The following is a 15,544-nucleotide window of genomic DNA, read 5'->3' as shown; positions in this document are numbered from 1 at the left end:
GTCCTTGATGGCAGGAGAGAGGGGAAAGGCTTGCCTAGCCAAAGGGGCTACAAAAGAGAACATGGTAGAGCATGCAACAGCTAGGGCCATCTCCGACGGGATTGTAATCTTTAAGTTATGGTTGTCAAGTCAAATATAGCATGCCAAACACAAATTGATGCGTCCAACGCGTTTCGTCATCGCTAAAATGATTTGCCAAAAAATTGGCCAAAAGTCAAAACCATCACCACATGTGGTGATTCAAATTTGCCCAGCTATCCTTGCCATCTTTCTCCACCACAACAGCCATCAACAACATCGAAAGAGAGCCGAGCAGATGCGATGAAGACAAAATCAATTGGAAAAGAGAAGATGTAGACGTAGTAAGAGCAGATTCGGAAAAAACGATCAAAGAAAACAAATTACAAGCACAACAAAAGACAAAATTGGACCGATGACCATCAAATTCACTAGTTGCAGTGACTAGCAGAAGTATCGACGACGACGACGATTAACAAAATGCAATAATTAGTGTAAGTCAGCTAGATCAAACTACACTAGTTGTCTCATTTTTGCATTATCCTAAATGATCATTGATAATGCGAATATAGCTAATAATACTTGAATGTTGAACTGGATTCATGGAAAAATCTTTTGCATAATCAATTAACATTATGGGGTGCAATTACATGCAATCATAGTAGAGAATTATATTAGGATTTATTTAAGAACAGAGACGGATGGTGACATTTATTGTCCAATGAGCCAAAGAATTAATATATAAACAAAAAAAAAAAAGAGTAAGGGTATGTATAAATCATCTAATATATGTCTATAAATATGCATTTAAGATACAATTATGTTTTAGTCAACATTTTTAGCTCATGTAAAAACAAGGTACAAACATTGTCCTTGACCCCTTGATTATACAACAAACTAGATAGGAAAACTTTAAGTTTTGTGAGCAGTGGTAAAAAAAATTAATATGAAGAATTGACACTTTTACCTCCAATCCAAAATTCTAATTCCGCCTCTATTTGTGTACATATAGAAAATTTCTGTTGCTTACCACTTTATGAGAAGGTTCTCAAATGCTTAAAAATTATAGAGTTTAGGAGAAAATGTATTAAATGTTACTAAAAAAGTTATTTAAATACTTAATCTTAATATTTATAATAACATTTTATATGAATACTTTATGTTATATATCATATTAATATAAATATATATAATTTTATTTTTATAAATATTAAATTTATTTAAACATTCAAATAACAATTTTTAAGAGTGGGTTCTTTTTTGCTCCAAAGCCCACGGTAGATCAATACCGCGTGGATACGTGGGACCATATTATTGAGCATTTGCGTGTTCACTATGCCCTCATGAGTCATGATGTGACCTACAACTGCAGGTGAATAATTTGTACACAGCTAGTCCAGGAAAATCAAGCACCAAAGTGGACTTGCTATGCAGTGACAGTACTCTTGTTTAGGCACTAAATTATGATATTTTTAATAATATAAAACACAAATTCCAATAAAAGGATTATTAAAAATATTAAAATCAAATATTTAAATAATATTTCCATTCTAAGAAGCACAAATGTTCATCCTAAATGATCAAATAATGAATGATGCATTGTTATGCGATAATTAATTAAAACCGAGTAATGCTAAGGGCAATGTTTTAAGTGTAATAAATACATTTTATTTTCAAATAAAGTGTATTTATTATATTATATTTTTAATTTTTAGATAATTTTAACAATTAATAATTTAAAATATGTAATCAATCAATAAAATTATATAAAAACTAAAAACAAAATATAATAAATCTATCTTCTTTTACTACTGTATTTTACTATTTTTCTTAAAACAATTATTAGTATTGCCATTACCTGTTAAAATTACTACTATTACCTTTGAAACCTGAAGTTGAAAATTCAATTCCTAGTATACCCTCAAGCTTTTTGCAAAACTAAAACTCAAAAGATTTTATCAAACTAAAACTTCAACAAATTTATTTTTCAAGCCATGAGTCTTGACTACGTCTCATTCACATAGTTAAAGAGTGATAGACTCGTTGACTGATGCATCCAGTCACTAGTGCAAAGATCAATTGACTTGGGCATTGCTAACCTACTCAAGATTCTCTTCTCTTCTCGGCCTTTCATCTTTGGTTTGATAAGACTTAAACGCGCAATTAGTGGCCTTTATTGTTTATAATATAATTTCCTAACATAAAATTGTGTTAAAAAAAAAAAACGTTCTTAGCAAATGGGCAGTAATCATGTTTGCTTTTCCTCTACTTTTCCTCCACTTCTATGTAAAAGTTGACCATAAAACCGTGCTCTCATGGCTTCAGGCAAAAACAGCTTCCAAATAACTGAAAGTAATTTGTTGTATTCTGTCTTCACCCAAATGTATACACAAACAAGAAGTGATTTTACCAACGCCAAATAGAGAATTTTTGCCATAGCTTTTCGACCTTTCTAGGTACCTTTTCCACCTTTCAATAGAATGCTTCCACGTCAACCCAGATCAAAATGGATAGAATTAGCTTAGCACCATAATGGCTTTATACAAATACATTTTTTCATCATCCAATCTCATAAATCCCATCTATATCATTAGTCCTATGAATCTACCAGTAATCTTTAGTTAACATTTTAAACAAAGATATGCAATGCACCAGTGCTATTAGAGCTAACCTATGGCCAGTAACAAGTGAATACAACATATTTTGATATGAATTCTAGCCTAACAAAGACACCAAAAATGAAAAGTATCCAGCACTATTGGGTGACCTGTAGTGTAACATCTATCAAAACTCAATTTCACGTTAGTAGTTTATTGAAGAAATTAAATATATTACTATATCACGTAAACTCATAAATCATCTTCAGTTAAAATTTTGAATAAAAATCATCATAATATTATAAAATAGCAACAAAACCAATCCGAAACCAAACTACAAAGGGAATTGGACCAAAACGGTATTTCGAAACTAATTTAAATCACGTCATTAATTGACGGAAAATGTTTTGGATACATTATCTCTTTTAGCAAACCCACATTCTTTAGTGAGGACCCATTGCAAACATATGAGTATATGATGTGCAATTTAGGAAACACATGGATGACAATAATTGTTCTTAGTTGGGCACTTCATTAGTTACACATGGCTGTCTGTGACTTAGCTAGTAAATTGCAGAAGTCTTGGGAATGCAACAGCCAGGTCTTGGAAATAGGTCTTAGAGCTTAATAGCACATGAATAAATTTGGAGAACAACTGAGAAACACTTGAATCAATAAAAGGAAAAATAAGAAAGAAATACTACCCCAGTTCAAGAAGAAAGAATAAAAGATTCAACTCAAAACGAAATGATTCAATTCTTGACAAAAAATGAATCGGAATCACAGTATCCATTAGTTAATGCGACAAATATCACGTAGGAAGGACAAAATAACAAATCCAACTCAAAACGAAATGATTCAACTCTTGACAAAAATGAAAATTGAAATCATGTTATCCATTAGGTAATGCAACAAATACCCCGTAGAAAGGATAAAGTACAGAGAGAGATGAGGTTTTTACCACTTCGGCCATTCGATCCCTCCGGAACTGCGACGCTCAAACCCACTGGAACCAATGCTTTTCCTCTGGCCGGAACCTTATTCTCCGCCGCTCTGAAAATCAAATGGAAATCCATCTTCAGTTTTACGCATTCCAAAACAACATACAAATAACATTGGAACATCGGTACCTGGAAATATCATAGCCAGCGGAAAGAAAAGAAGCTACAGAGTTCGGTAGTTGCAGCAGAAGGGTTTGAAGGATACGGAATAAGAAGAAGAAGAAGAAGAAACGGATTCGTGTATGGAAGATTTGCCCGCGAAGATCTCGTTCAACAAATTGGCGCCAAATCTTGCCGCCATATTTTCAGGACTTAGGGTTAGAACGTGCGTTTCGGCTACATTATATACTTGACGTTAACGTTGCATCGTATGAATTTGAAACGAATATTAACCCTTATATTTGTTATAATAATATTGTTTTAATTTATGATAATGGGATTAAAGTGATTTATTAAGTTGGGATGCATAATATTTATATGTAGTTGATATGATAATGTGTTTGATAATTATAAAAATATTGGGATCAAATAATAAATAAATTATGCATACTTAATTACACGAGAATATCACAAAACACGTTTAAATATAAACTTTTCTATAAGAATTGAGTGCGGTATGATTTTTCACTATCAAATTAGTATTTGTGAGTAACAAGGGGTAAATTTATAAATAAACATTTTAGGGGTAAATTTATAAATAAATGTGATTTAAGAATGTTGTTTTTAATAACAAATTTGGAGTGCCTAGGAAAAAAATAGAGCACAATCACCTGTGCAATTAATGAATAAATATATAGAAAATTTGTTAACAAAATAACTAAAAAATGATAAAGTAAACCTTGGTAAATCAAAATTTAAATATCTTATAATATAATAGTAATAACTTTGTGAGTAACAAGGCGAAATGCCTAATAAGTCACTATAATTTAGTGTTGGGGGCTAAATTAGGGTTATTTTGATACGATAATAGAGCTAGTATTATAAATAAATTAAAATACCAATAGATGGCATTAAAAGGATATTAATTATAATGGTTAACGTAACTTTAAATTAAAAAATAGAATAATTTATTTGAATACTAAACAAATTTACCTAAAAAAATCGATTTACACTAAAGTGTGATGTGCTATATACATGTGAGTTAAAAAATAAAAATTTGTTGATAGATTTCATTAGACAATAATTAACAATTGATTTTTAACAAAATTTGAATGAAGATTAAATTTATTGTGTTAGCAATTAAAGTATACTATAACTTAAGGTTGTAATTATAAATATTATTAATAGAATTTGTTTATTTTTTAAATAAAATATATAAAGAATACTTTAAGAACTCACAATACCAAAGCATATTGTTTTATCGTATAGTATTAAATATTAAAATTTTGAAGGAAAATTTTCTTCATAAAAAAATATCAATTATAAAATATACAACTCCTAGAGATAGTATAGGTAGTTCGTTGTATATGTTCGAGAGTTTGGCTTACCAGAAAATTGTGAGTTTAAATTTATTTCCGTACAATTACTAATAATCTATATTTATTTGAGAGATTAAGTAATGATTTAGACTGCAAAGAAGTAAATTTTTTTGTACCAAAAAATCTTAATTGTCTGTTTGGTTACAATTTAATGTATTTCTTCTAAATTCTGCTACTATTATGGAAAAATAAAATAATACAATAGACACTGAAATTATTTCGATTTTACATTTCCATTTTTGTTAAGTAATTTCTCGTTGTATCTGAACCAGTGCAGTGTATATATATATATATATTTTATTGGTTAACTCTGAAATTCGAGTAATTTGCAGAACCAAATAGACTTATAATTTTCTATATTGGGTTTCTTTAAAGTTCCAAACACGGCCTTATCTTCGGGCATTAAACACCTGGGTTTACTAACGTAAGCCGGTGAGTGATGTCCCTTATCGTAAACCCGTAAATTCGATATATTTCCAATTCTTTTAATTGAACAGTTGCTTTGCCCTCGAGTTATATTCGCCTCATTCGCTTTCATTTCTCTCTCTCTTTCTCTCTTCACCTCCACTCACTGAATCGCAGCACCAAGAAAAGGGTTTCTTTGGCGTCTCCGAGCTCTTAACCCCCCTCCATTTCTCTCTCTCTCTGCAACTTTCTCCGATCATCCATGGCCGAGAAGACTCAATTCGATTCCCGCACCATCCAGATCCCCAAAGGTAAAACTTCCAGGCATTCCCCTATCCCTCGCGCCTCCAAACCCCAATTTGTTTGTCGATTGCTCCTGGCGTCTGCTCCCCGATCCCCGACGGGCCGACTCTGTTTTGTGCGAAAACCCTAGTTCACTGCGCGTTTTTGGTACCGTGACTGTGTGGTTTTACTTTTTTCGCTTTGATTATAAAGTAGTTGTTGGTTGTTGACTTGTTAAGAGTATGACGGCGAGAAGAAGATAATGCTTGACGGTTTTCATCCATTTTGTTCTAATTGTTGCTTTTGCTTTGTTCTGTAGTTGATTAAGCCTTTAACTTCGTATTTCTTGGTGTTTTCCCCCCCAGCGTTGGGGAATTTATCTATTTAGGGTTTTCTTTTTAACACCACACGTATTTAGAAAGGTAGGGTTTTACTTTCTATTTGGATAAATGTATAGTAGGGTTTTACTTTATATTTGATAAATTTATCGGAAAGCGGTAGAACCGAGTGCATTTGCTTCGGGATCTATTTTATTATGTTTTGAATTTTACCCTATCTCGCTTTCTTTTGATGGAGTCGTGTCGTCAGTCCCTGCACTTGGCCCGTGCTGTTTTATGCAGAAACTAGAAAGACAGCCATTTTTTTTGGGGGGGGGGCTTGTGCTTGGGTTCTAGTTTCAGGGCCTTTGCGGACAATATGTTTTACCAATCACGCGAAGTGATCTACTGCTTATCAATTGGGGTGAATGCTGGGTTATGCGTGAGTATATATAAGACTTTTTAATAATTATTGGTACAGGTTGATGCCAAATGGCATGCTTTGAATATTTAGTTTGCATAAAGAATGGGTTCAGTATATTTTTAGTCAAATGTGAGTTTTTTTTTTTTTACTCAATGTAAGTTGCATGCAAATGCGACCACGTGGAATAGTTATGGTTATATAGCTGTTGGCTGCTATATTGCTGCTCAGAGACTGCCGCGGGTTGGGGGGGGGGGGGGGGAGAACAGATTACCTAACAATCATTGCTTAATCCTTTTTAATCTGTTTTGTTAAGCTGATTTGGCAAAACTTCTTAATTCTTACACGTTTTTGGCTTTTGCCATAAGATTAGCCAGGCAGTTTGACAACTCTGGCATTTCATATATGAAGTTCAATTTTTTCATCAATCTCTTCTCTTGTTATATGTAGATGTGCATGGATCTGACAATCCTATTCCACTTTCACCACAGTGGCTTCTTCCGAAGCCGGGGGAGAACAAGACTGGCAGTGTACCTGGGGTGAGTCATTTACTCATACTTGAAAGAAAAATAAATCATTGAATATTATTGTGACTTGATCTCTTAGTTTGTTATTTCTTATTTTGGGGGAGGGGACGGGAGGGTGTTGAATTACCTCAACTACCCTTGCGATATGGAGAGGAAGGTTAGTTAAGTAGCAAATGATGACGAACTTCAGTTGATGTTACAATTTTCATTCTACTGTTAATATATGGTCCACAAAATGTTATCTAATAACATAAATGATAATTAACAGTTTGTTTATGCGAATCCTCAGTGTCAAGTGTGTGTATCTAGCCTGGTTTACAATTTTTTATTAAGACTTTACTGTGCTTGATGTACCTTTTTTGTTTTTTTTTTGTTTTTTGTGGGGGGGGGTATAATTTAATAAATGTTTGACATTTTCAAAAGAAAGTGTGTGCTCACATGAAGCATCCTGCTTTGTGGGGGTCATTTTTTTTACCTCTGCATTTCAAAATGTAAACTAATTACTTGAAAGTTTTCATCAAGTCTGTTTCTTCACAAATTCTGACAAGGGACTTCAATATGATTTCTGATTATGTAAGAGTGCTTTCTACTTTTTAGCCATTTCTTAGGGGTGATTAATAGAATTTATCACATTTGATAAATATATATATATATTCATACTCTTATCAGCTATAATGTTTAAGATTTCCTGTACTACTACATTCAACATGGCTTGTCCATTTTATAATTTTGCAATAGGTTCTGAGCTCTCTCTGTCTCTCTCTCTCTCTCCCTCTCCCCCCCCCCAAGCAGGAGAACAATTTTACCCCATATCCAGGTTATGCAAGTCGGTTAGATGTGATGAAGCAATCAGGAAACAATGAAGAGATATATGATGCCCAGAAGAAGAAGGATGTTTTCAGGCCAACTGTGCTTGATATGGATTCTGGTCGGCGTGACCGCTGGCGTGATGAGGAAAGGGAAACTAATTCCTCCATTCGAAAGGATCGTTGGAGGGAGGGAGACAAAGAGCCTGGTGACACCCGGAAGGTGGATCGGTGGGCGGATAACTCTTCTTCCAGGACCTTTGGAGAAGCACGCCGTGGCTCATCTGAGCGTTGGACTGATTCAAGTAGCAGGGAAACTAATTATGATCAACGTCGTGAAAGCAAATGGAACACACGCTGGGGGCCTGATGATAAAGAGACAGATGGTTTGCGTGAGAAGTGGATAGATACTGGTAGAGATTTGGATGTGACTGTTGATAAAGGGTTATCTCATCATGCACAGGATGAGAGGGACATGGATCATTTTAGGTCATGGAGATCAAATACTCAAAATCGAGGAAGGGGAGAACCTTTGCATCATCAAACTTTGACCCCAAGCAAACCAAGCTCTACATTTTCATATGGACGAGGACGCGGGGAAAATGCTCTTCCTACATTTTTGCATGGTCGAGGAAGGGTTGTCTGTGGTGGAAGCTCTGTGAACAGTGCTATGCATTCCCAATCTTTTGGAACTGCGACAGAAAAGAATGAAACTGGCCATGGAGAGTCTTCCCCTTTAAGATACAGCAGGACAAAATTGCTTCATCTGTACAGGATGACTGACATGAAGTCCTGTAAGAAAATATTGGATGAAGTTGTACCAGTTCCTTCCCTTACACAGGAAGAACTGTTGGAGCCTCTAGCATTTTGTGCCCCGGCTCCTGATGAAGTGGTACTTTGTGTTTTTGATTTGTTCCAGTGAACTCTATTGATGTCACTTTCAGCTGTATTTATTACTTTATTGCTTGCAGGCTATTTTGAAGGGAATTGACAAAGGAGATATTGTTAGTAGTGGTGCACCTCAGGTTTCTAAGGATGGATCCATTGGAAGAAATTCAAATGACTTTGGCCAAGCGAGACGAGCGAAGTTTGGTACTGAATGTGTTCATTCATTTTATCATTCTGAATGGATAGTTTGTTTAATTTTCCTCTATGCTCTTAACTTTTGTTTGATGCGGCCTCATGAGCAGGTAGTAGAGAAGATGTGTTGCTTGCTTCTGATGATTATAAAAGTGAAAATGTTGACAATTCCCAGGGTGGTTATTCCAGTCACTTTGATGGTGTATCCCGTGAGAAAGAGTTGCACTCTTACAGGCCAGACACAAAACCTGAAACCTTACAGGATAAACAGATCTACTCTGAGAATAAATTAAATTCTGAAGGTATCTCAACAAAAAAAAAATGTAATTTTATTTCTCTTGCCAAAAATCTTATTATATTAGGTTTTTACTGAAATGATGCCTTGATGAGAATTTAGTACGTTGGATGATTGATGAATCCTAATGCTAAATTGGCTAAGGAAAGTGAATGGTTTAGAAGATGATCTAGAGTTTAATGGTTGCAATCTTCTGGCTTGCCAGTTATCTTTCTTGGTATTTTCTTTGCACGAGTTTTATTTGTGTTGAAACTTTTATATTGCACATTTCTCTAATGTGTTTTATTATCTTCAGCCTCGGCAGAAGATAGTGGTCGGTATAGGACTGATGAAGGGGCTGTTATTAAGGAATCTACAGTCCTGGGAAATCTCTCTGTTCCTCCTGGAACAGCATGGCCATCCCTGTCAGTTGGAGATCGTTCACCTTTGGCCTCACATGATTGGAGAGAGATTCCGACTGACCTTAGGTCAAGAATTTCTGAGTTTGGCTGGTTACGACCACAGAAAGATATAAACAATGAACAACGGGGCAGTGGCTTAGGGGATTTATCTTACCCTGAAGATGAATCTAAATGGCAGGTTGGCAAGGATGCTGTTATTAGAAGGCAGCCATCTGCAGTCTTGGACAGGGAACTGGAAACCCGGAAACTTCTGCAGCCTTCTCCAGAGGAGCTTCTGCTTTACTATAAAGACCCACAGGGTGAAATTCAAGGCCCGTTTGCTGGGATTGATATTATTGGATGGTTTGAGGCTGGATACTTTGGCATAGATTTGCAAGTTCGCCTTGCAAATGCGCCACATGACTTGCCATTTTCTTTACTTGGTGATGTTATGCCACACTTACGAGCAAAAGCCCGACCTCCTCCTGGATTTAATGCACCAAAACAGAATGAAGTTGTGGATGGAGCTAGTAGGTCAAACATCAGTGCCCTTGGAAAGCTTCACACAAGCTCTAGTGAGATTGAAATGATGAAGGCTGAACAAAAATATGCATATGGTTCAACAACAGAAGCTGAAAATAGGTTTTTGGAGTCCTTGATGTCACGAAATATGAGTAGTACGAGCGCAGCCTCACTTGAGAAGTTTGCCTCTGAAGGTTTTTATTTTTTTTATTGGGTTTAAAAATCCCTTATTTGGTTTTAAAGCATAATTGTTTCAGCTCTATTATGTGTGCCTCCCTTGTTCCCATTTCAATTTAGGTACTATGATTTCGAGTGGCTCTCTTGATTTGACTTCAATAACCGTATCCTTGTTGCAGCCATGCAGGGATTTGTAGGGAACAATGCTAGTACTATGCCCCCCTTGGGAGTGGAAAGCTCCGATAACCTATACCTCTTGGCCCAACGAATGGCACTTGAACGACAGAGGTCACTGCCAAACAGTTACCCGTATTGGTCTGGGAGAGATGCATCATCAATGATTCCTAATTCGGATATTGTCCAGGATTCCACAACTCAACACGCAAAACTTCTGGCTTCAATGGGTGATAATTCTCGCCAGCAGCCTCATTCGCAGAATCTGATGTCTATCCTTCAAGGCTTAACTGACAGGTCTACCTCTACATTTAACAATGGAGTTGGTGCCCGGTCAACTTTCCCTGTCCAGGGGGGATTAGACCCACTTCAGGAAAAGCTGGACTTGCATCAGGCTCAGAATTTACCCCCTCAAACTGCATTTGGGATCCAGCAACAGAGGCTGCAATCGCAGAATGCACCCTCTTTAACAAATTTACTGTCTCAAAATTTTGATAATTCCTCAGGCGATTTAACCCTTGAGAAGTTACTCTCTTCTGGTCTCTCTCAAGATCCACAACTTTTAAGTTTGTTGCAACAGCAATATTTTGTGCAATTACATTCACAGCCACAAGTTCCATCTCAGCAAATGTCGGTGTTGGATAAGCTATTGCTGCTTAAGCAGCAGCAGAAACAGGAAGAGCAACAACAATTGTTGCGACAACAGCAGCAATTGCTCTCTCAAGTGCTATCTGATCATCACCCTAACCACCGGATGAGCGAGCAACCTTATGGACAATTACCGGTTTCTGTATTGCCATCAGGAAATGCTTCTGCAGATCATCCGAGGTTTCACCTGGCACCACACGAGTTATATCAAATGGGTTCCCAAATTCCAGTTCCAAAATTGTCAGATGAACGCATTTCTAACTTTCTTAATGTTAATTTACCTCCCAATGCTTCCCAGGATGCAAGTCATATTGTTGGTTCTGAAGCCTCTTCTATGCATTTACAGAGTCAAACACCTCAAAAAAGTTGGGTTGCTACTCTGCCTGATGAAATTGATGACACACAAAAAAAGAACTCACTGACATCAAGCATGATTGATAGCTTGCCCCAGTCGGAGTTGGTTGACAAATCTCCAGTGGTGCAGGTTTCAAAAGACATTTTGAGAATCAATGATCCTGTCACAGTTTCAACCTCTGAGGTTACTGTGGAGTCTGTGCCTTTAGAACATCCTGGAAAATCTGTTGAAGTAGAATCTGCAATTAATTATGAGAATGAAGTTTCAGTGCCTGAGCAAGTAAATGAAATGATGGTTCCATCTGGGGAAGAGCCCTCCACAGTGATGGATATTAGAAGTGTTGAAGCTCGTGATATAAAAAAGCCTTCTGAGAAGAAGTCCAGGAAGCAAAGGTCTTCCAAGGCACAATCTTCTGACCAGGTGAAGGGAGTTTCTAAAACACCGTTCTCCCAACAATCAAAGACATCTGAAACTGACATTCATAATGTTTCTGATGTGAAGAATGAGACACATATTGCTTCAGGAGAAATATTTCCCAGAATGTCTCCACAGGAAACTAGAGAACACAAATCTGAAGTTCCTAAAGTTGACACAGTGGATGCTGAACAAACAAAGAGCTCATTGCCTGCAAGTGCACTCAGGGATGGTGGTGATTCTATGGATGCAAAGGGTGAATCCAGACTGGTTGGCCCTTCACAGCTTAATGCTCAAGAACAAACTGGACAACGGGCTTGGAAGCCTGCCCCCGGTTTCAAGCCAAAATCACTACTGGAAATTCAACAAGAAGAGCAGAGAAAAGCACAAACAGAAAGGGGGCATTCTGAGATCCCAGCATCCTTTACCTCCACTAGCGTCTCTACTCCTTGGGCTGGGGTTGTTGCCAATTCTGATCTTAAAACAGATTCAGGGGAATTAAATCTTGCAGAACCAGAAAATCGCATAAATCAAAAGAGCAAGAAGAGCCAATTACATGACCTTTTGGCAGAAGTTTCAGCGAAGTCAAATGAAAGAGATGTTGAGGTTCTGGACAGTAATCCCCTACCGATCACAACCTCTCAACTGGATTCAATTGACGATGACAACTTTATTGAGCTTAAAGACACTAAAAAGAATCGAAAAAAGTCTGCAAAATCCAAGGGTGTTGGAACTAAGGCCTCAGTGCCTCCTGCTTCAGTAGTTGGATCAAGTCCTAATGAGAAAGGCAAGGTTACGCGCCAAATACAGGAGGAGAAGGAACTCTTACCTGCAATACCTTCCGGTCCATCCTTAGGAGATTTTGTTCTTTGGAAAGGGGAATCCACAAACCCTTCCCCAGCTCCAGCATGGTCCACCGACTCTGGGAAACTTCCAAAGCCGACATCATTGAGGGACATCCTAAAGGAACAGGAAACAAAGGTTTCGTCTGCCCACCACCAAAACCCAATTCCAACACCTCAGAAGTCCCAGCCAAATCAGCCCACTCGAGGAAATGGTCCTTCTTGGTCGCTATCTGCAACATCCCCAGCTAAGGCTGCATCTCCCATACAGATTGTTTCCAATGCTTCTGCTCAATCAAGACCCAAAGGAGATGATGATCTATTCTGGGGTCCTTTAGATCCACCAAAACAAGAAGTGAAACAGTATGACATTTTCTCTTTCTTTTATATACTGTGTTTCACACATCTGGTTATGCTTATTTCTATGCTTTGCTTCAGCATTGTTACTTTTCTCATACTAAGATTGTTACTTTTAGGATTAATTAGATCAACTATTGTGCTGAATAAGTTGTCTGACCTTCTTTTGATTGTTGATAAAATTTATTACTTCTAGGATAAAGAATAACATTGATAAAATTCGTTGAGACTGTTTGGGCATGTATGACACGATCAATATATTTGAGATCAATATATTTGAGTTATGGAAAGTGATACTATCCAAGAGTAATGATCTTGGTTTGAGATTATAAACAAATGCATGATTCATTGTGGTTTATCCAGAATTATAGCCCCTGATAGTGTGGAATGAAGAAAGAGGATCCATGAAGCTTTAAGTATTGTGAAAAACACAAAGTGGAGATGGTGATTGTTCGTTAGATTCCTGTCTCTTCCAAAGAAAAGGAAAAATACTCATGACAATTAGAGAATTAGGAAACCAACTGGAATTATTTATGGGGAATAAAACCTAAGCTCCTTGATGGGGTGTACAGTGAGATTAAGTCTTGTGCTTGCTGTTGTTGCTGTACCTTGAGCTTCGTTTGTCTTTTTCTTTGATTTTCTTCTTTGAAAGTTATTGCGGCATGTGCTCTTGTATGTTTCTCCTTGGTCATGACTATCCATTCTTGTTCACAGCTTATATCACAACTAAAATACCCAAGTAGTGTGATCTTGTTTAATGCATTGTTTTTTAATTAAGTAGTTCTAGCATGTCTCAGACTTGTTTTTTTTGGTACAAGAGTAAGAATTTTGTTTCACGAACAAATTGTTGTGTGATTAAGAATTTGAAAAGTAAAATTAAGGGCATCTATTCTGCAAGCAGGTCAGATTTTCCTCTTTTTGCCAGCCAGGGCAGTAGGGGAATCAAAAACACTCCGAGCAAAGGGACTTCAGGAGGGATGTTTAGCAGGCAAAAATCTATGGGTAGTAGACCTGGTGAACGATCCCTATCATTGTCTCCTGCCACTTCCCATTTGTCCCTGAAAGGGAAGAAGGATGCCGCGAATAAATATTCAGGTAAGCCATTATGATTGGCATGTGATTTAACTTTATGAGATAACTGACTTTTTCTTCCCTTATCGTTGCAGAGGCCATGGACTTTAGAGATTGGTGTGAGAGTGAGTCTGTGAGGCTTATAGGAACGAAAGGTGAATCTGTTGCTATTCCTGTCCACGTTATTCTTCTGCACTTTTATCCATTGCACCACCCCCTGCCTCTACCCTCCAAACAAAAAGAGGAGGGTAGAACTTAAAAAAAAGAAAAAAAATGCTGAAGATTTTGTTGGGAATTCAGGATTTCGTTTTAGTAGTTACAAACTGAGAAGATATAGTCTCTCTGGTCTTCTGACTTTTGTTTTTTCATCTTTGATAGATACAAGTTTCCTGGAATTCTGTTTAAAGCAATCCAGGTCTGAGGCTGAGATACTTCTGATAGAAAACCTTGATGCATATGATCCTGACCATGAATTCATTGACAAGTTCCTCAACTACAAGGAGTTGCTACCTGCAGATGTCCTTGAAATTGCCTTTCAAAGTCGGAATGATCGCAAGGCTGCTGAAATTGGTGCCAGAGATATGAATTCTGACAATGCAGGTGTCGGGGACTCTGAGCAAAACAATGCAATGGTTGCTGATGGATCCAAGGGTGGTGGGGGAGGGAAGAAGAAGGGCAAAAAAGGAAAAAAGGTGAACCCATCAGTTCTGGGATTTAATGTCGTCAGCAATAGGATCATGATGGGAGAAATTCAGACCGTGGAAGATTAGGAAGGTTTGCAGAGTTGCTGTATATACATTTGTCTTTTGAAACCTCTGTAAATGGGTTTTATGTAGGAATTTTTGTTTTCCTCAAAGCAGCAGCAGCAGCAGCATCACTAATTTATCTGCTCGAGCAATTTTGTGATATATTGTCGAATACTAGAGAGCCCCCCATTTCTTGTTTTTGTTAGAACTTACATAGCTTTCCATCTTGAGAGATTCTTCCCTTCTACCCTTCACTTACTAGTAGAACACCCTGGGTTTCAGTGTTGAATTTGATAGAACTTGTCATAGTGACTGGATCGAAATTTCTAAAAATTTGGACCTCTGATTTTGTGCTTGTTCATCATAGCTTCACCGTATAATTTCATAAATATTCAGCCTGAAAAGCAGCGGAAGACTGACTACCGAAATCCCGTGCTCTGGAAGTTTGTCAATCCTGTTATTTCGCCAATGGACGTGGCAGGTACTTGAGCAACATGTTGTGAAAGTTTGGTAGATTTCTGGGTCGCAAGCGTTTGTACCAGCTTGTATAATGAGCTTATACAAGCTTAAATCATCAAAGTGTGAAACAAAAATGTTGTAAAGTATTATGTACACATTAAATATTCTTCGG

At 37.0% G+C, this 15,544-nt stretch overlaps 1 protein-coding gene and 1 long non-coding RNA gene across 4 annotated transcripts; one reads left to right on the top strand and one right to left on the bottom strand.

Annotated features, from left to right (window-relative positions):
• Positions 1-8: 8 nt before the first annotated feature.
• On the bottom strand, positions 9-3,912 carry LOC127808066 (uncharacterized). Its single transcript, XR_008024858.1, has 3 exons — positions 3,746-3,912; positions 3,577-3,668; positions 9-267 (listed from the first exon to the last, which is right to left on the bottom strand). It is a non-coding gene; the product is annotated as an uncharacterized LOC127808066 (long non-coding RNA).
• A 1,687-nt stretch (positions 3,913-5,599) lies between these two features.
• LOC127808064 (protein ESSENTIAL FOR POTEXVIRUS ACCUMULATION 1) lies at positions 5,600-15,272 on the top strand. Of its 3 annotated transcripts, none has more exons than XM_052346404.1 (10): positions 5,600-5,810; positions 6,970-7,058; positions 7,839-8,744; positions 8,824-8,944; positions 9,043-9,255; positions 9,523-10,323; positions 10,486-13,102; positions 14,022-14,191; positions 14,263-14,322; positions 14,546-15,272. In XM_052346404.1, the coding sequence occupies exons 1-10, from the start codon at positions 5,762-5,764 to the stop codon at positions 14,935-14,937; spliced, it is 5,418 nt and encodes a 1,805-aa protein (XP_052202364.1). In that variant the 5' UTR covers positions 5,600-5,761; the 3' UTR covers positions 14,938-15,272. The 3 variants fall into 3 exon arrangements, with proteins under 3 accessions (XP_052202364.1, XP_052202362.1, XP_052202363.1); XM_052346402.1 differs by having other exon boundaries at positions 5,601-5,810; positions 13,998-14,191; XM_052346403.1 differs by having other exon boundaries at positions 5,602-5,810; positions 9,043-9,234; positions 13,998-14,191.
• Positions 15,273-15,544: the final 272 nt, after the last annotated feature.

Source organism: Diospyros lotus, chromosome 8 (genome assembly GCF_014633365.1).
Source record: "Diospyros lotus cultivar Yz01 chromosome 8, ASM1463336v1, whole genome shotgun sequence".
In the NCBI taxonomy this organism is placed as follows: Eukaryota; Viridiplantae; Streptophyta; class Magnoliopsida; order Ericales; family Ebenaceae; genus Diospyros; species Diospyros lotus.
This window is presented reverse-complemented; position numbering and strand designations above follow the sequence as displayed.